At 38.9% G+C, this 3,687-nt stretch overlaps 1 protein-coding gene across 1 annotated transcript in view; it reads right to left on the bottom strand.

Annotated features, from left to right (window-relative positions):
• Window positions 1–3,419, bottom strand: part of LOC138054146 (lymphotoxin-alpha-like) — a 4,203-nt gene extending 784 nt beyond the window's left edge. Inside the window, exons 1-3 of the mRNA XM_068900644.1 lie at window positions 3,307–3,419; window positions 2,914–3,005; window positions 1,605–1,665 (exon numbers count right to left, since the gene is read on the bottom strand). Coding sequence (XP_068756745.1) covers window positions 1,605–1,665; window positions 2,914–2,982 — 130 coding nt within the window. The 5' untranslated portion in view covers window positions 2,983–3,005; window positions 3,307–3,419. The remainder of the gene's footprint in view (window positions 1–1,604; window positions 1,666–2,913; window positions 3,006–3,306) is intronic.
• Window positions 3,420–3,687: the final 268 nt, after the last annotated feature.

Here is a 3,687-nt window from a genome sequence, read left to right as displayed (position 1 = left end):
GTGAGATAACCGGCTAGATATAGGTTCAGTGGAGGCCGTATAGAAAAATGTCGAAGGAATATTAAATAACAAGTAAAGCAGAACTGTATCGTTATCCTCCTTCCAAATTTCTTCAACAAATTTTGTCAACCAAAAAATTCAACGACTCTGCTGTTATGTTAACAATGTTCTCCTTATCTAGACTTTGGATTTTGTCCCGTTCCACGTCAAACCCTTTATCTTCGTTAGCTACTTGTTTGTTCAGCCTTGCATTTTGCCACAGTGCAAAAATATTAAAAAGACCAATTTGTGACATATCGTGTTGATTTTGGAAGGATTTCTCCAACAAGACTTTTACTTTATCGGCAGTTTTCAATTCGCTGAACTCTCGCTCACGCAGCATTTTGAAGCAACCTTCTTCAACCTTGGACTGCAACAAAGAAAGGACTGAAGGAAAAAAAACATGCCCTTAAAATTACCATACTGCTGATATAAGGTCCACTTGTTTTTCTTGTATGCTAATATCTTCCCCTCACAACTTGAACCTTTGTTCGGACTCCAGTGGGACACCTTTTTGTGGAATGTTTTTGAAGCCGTTCAAAAAAAACTCGCAGCACGTGTTTTATCGGGTTTAAAAACACTCTGCTACGCCTGTTTTTAAACCCGATAAAACATCACTTCAATTTGGTTCTTTTTGAAAAAATTTTTATTTCGTGTTCCCATTGTTACTGAGTGTTTTCAGTTATTTCCTTGTATTCCTAGTAGTGCGACTTAAGTGCCGTCGTAGCGTTATCTTTGCAAGTAGCGAGTCTTGTTTTCCAGTGTGAAACTTTGTAGGATATTTTCGCGCGTGTTTTCGTTAGATTCCTACAATTGTCTGTAAATGTTTTTCCTGTTTCTTTTGGGCTGGAATACTAGAGTTTGAGTTATAGTTTGAGGCCTGATTCACACGGTACCGAACGAATTTTCTACCCCTTGAAAATTTGACCGGCCATTTTGTTCACACGGAAACACTCAATATTTTCGCTCTGTTCACACGGAACTGACGAACCGGATTAAAGTTGAACATTTTTCAGGGGTTTTATTATCTGTTGATGCGCAGATCGCTAATTTACAAAATCCAAAATGGCGTCAAGAAGGAGAAAGACTAACGATAGTAGCTGAGTTACTACGCATCCATGCACCCACGCCTTTGATTAAGGTGTTCACAGCACGCCGGTTAAATTTTTCACCGTACCGGCTAAAAATTCGTCCCGGCGACGATTTGGGCGTTCAAATGTTTGAACGGCGAGGCGTCTAAATTTTCGTTCGTTTAGCGTGGTTCTGTATGAACGGAAGCCCTAAATGCACGAATTTTCAACCGGTAGCAAATTCGTCCGGTACCGTGTGAATCAGGCCTGAGTTATAGTTTAAGGTTCCCTAACCTTCTAGAACCTTTATTTTCTCGTGGAATGGTCTAACTTAGAGATTGTAAATAGCCTCAGTTTCCCTTTATAAATGGTTAATAGTTTATGCCGAAAGGATGGAGAGTTTTTGAAAGGCAAGACTGGAGGAAACCAGTCTTATATTCAACACGCGTTCTAGTGTTTAATGTAGCGCCGGGGAAGTTTCGAAGAAAAACTAACCTGTATTGGGTCCAAACACTCGTTGGTTTATGAGTCTAGCAGACGCTTGTCCTGATGCTGGCTGCAAAAAGATTCAAGGAACACAACAAAACTAAGCCTGACAGACTTCAAACTCACATCGGCGATCGCTTTTTGTTTTTAAGGGTTAAACTTGCTTGCTGACAGTGGTCAGGACATTAGCAAGGAAATTCTCAACCTTGCTAGACGGCCTTCTTTAGAGAGGATCAATGCATGCTTAGAACATGACAAGCGAGGGTTGGGGCCTGGGGCCCGTTTCTCGAAAGTCCCGAAAACTTTTCGGGCCCGAAAAGCCATTTGTGAAATTGCCAACCACTTGTTTTAGAAAGTCGATCTTTTAACATGTTTTCAAGGCAACAAAAAGAAAAACAACTGTGAAGTTTGACGAATTAAATCCTCTCCGTTCTCGAGATACAAAGGGAATTGTGACACCCGAAAACACCCCGTAAAGTTTCGGGACTTTTGAGAAACTGGCCCCTGGGAATGGGTTTTCTCTTCTCATCCTGTCTTGAAAAGGACGATCAATTATGGAAATTCACTCTTGGACAAATACAATCTTTTGTTTCTCACAACACCTAATTTTAGGGCTGAGGTTGAAAGTTCAAATATTGTTTTTCAGATATGAGCATGTAAACGTTGTTGGTGCTGTTCTTAAAGTTTTGTGGTATTCTAAGTTCACCTAATTAAAACTACAGATTACTCAAGACACTTGAGTAGCCGAGTATTGTTTTTTTTTGTTACCTTTATTTATACTACTAGCAAAGCAAAAAAACAAGTGAGCAAAATTAAGACGTTCTTTTGATTAATCTTAGCCTTAACGTTCTTATAAATAAAGATTCTTATTAAATGAAAAAGAAAACGCAACGTCACCTAGGCTTGCAATTGAAGGATCTTATTACCGTTGTTGTAGAAAATGGTCTCTTGGGACTTGACTATTATTTAGAGTGTTCTGAAGATCAAAGAATGCCCTTAATAATCTTGATGCATTTAATATCCTTTCTGTTAAATTTGGTATAGTTCTGATATTGGCCACACCTTCGGTAAGACAAGAGAGAATGTTATAGCGAATGTGAAATCGGTCTTAATTTTATAAGTAGCTTAATGACGGGAAGATTGATATTTTGGTAGAAGAACTACATCGCTTTGTGTCCCGAAATTATTTAAAAAAACCTGAACAAGTAAAACACTCTGGAAAAACTTTGAAATCAATTCAACAGTTGTGAGCATTTCGGGGTGGCTAGGCGGGGGAAGCAAGGCCGGAAAATAGAGGAAAGAAAATGTGAATACTTACGAGATTGTAGTACGCGTACGCAGATGCGGTGGTTACCAACAGCAAAATGGTGATAACTTGCTTAAGCATGGTGAGCCAGTTATCAGCGAAGACTGAAATCAGCGAAGAAGAAAAACAAAAACATTTGTCCTCATTTGCTCAGATGAATGCAAGATTGTTTTAGTTTTTAAGACCACGCGTTTAGGAAATCCAAGGAATTTGGTTTGATGCTGTAATTGGTTATTTTGTTCTTCCACTTAGTTTTTTCGATTATGACAGATATGTTAGGATTTTGGCTTAAGACCGTTTATCAAGTTTAAACGGGTCAGTATGGTTGTTGATTGAAAATGAATAAGAGATGGCCAAGCGAATACCAAAACAGGATGGAGGTTTCCCCTGTTAATATGTGCTTACCCCAACTTGACGTTTTAACTTGTCTTGTGCTGATTTTGTGATTTGTTCCTCTCTGGTCGAGAACAGAACTGATTAGTTGACCAGCGATATGCTGCAATGTATTTAAAGCAGTCTTAATTTCAATGGGGTATAAAAAGTAATTATCTCTTTCTTTGGTTTTGAACTTCTATTGCTTCTTGGTGATTGGCTAAAAAAATTCAAGCCACGTTCTTGTCCAGCAAGAAGAAAAAGCAAATCCAATAGGGACTTTCTTCCTGCCGGCATCATGTATGATCTCCCCGTTTTGATTGGCTAATGGTTTGATTGTATGCATCTTTTGTGAGTTCTTTTGTGTCCAGCCAAAGCACATACCTTGATTTGGGTTCAAGGCAATCAACCAAG

This window comes from Montipora capricornis, chromosome 1 (assembly GCF_036669925.1).
Source record: "Montipora capricornis isolate CH-2021 chromosome 1, ASM3666992v2, whole genome shotgun sequence".
NCBI classification, from domain to species: Eukaryota; Metazoa; Cnidaria; class Anthozoa; order Scleractinia; family Acroporidae; genus Montipora; species Montipora capricornis.
The sequence above is the reverse complement of the archived record's forward strand: the minus strand, read 5'-3'. Positions and strand labels throughout refer to the sequence as shown.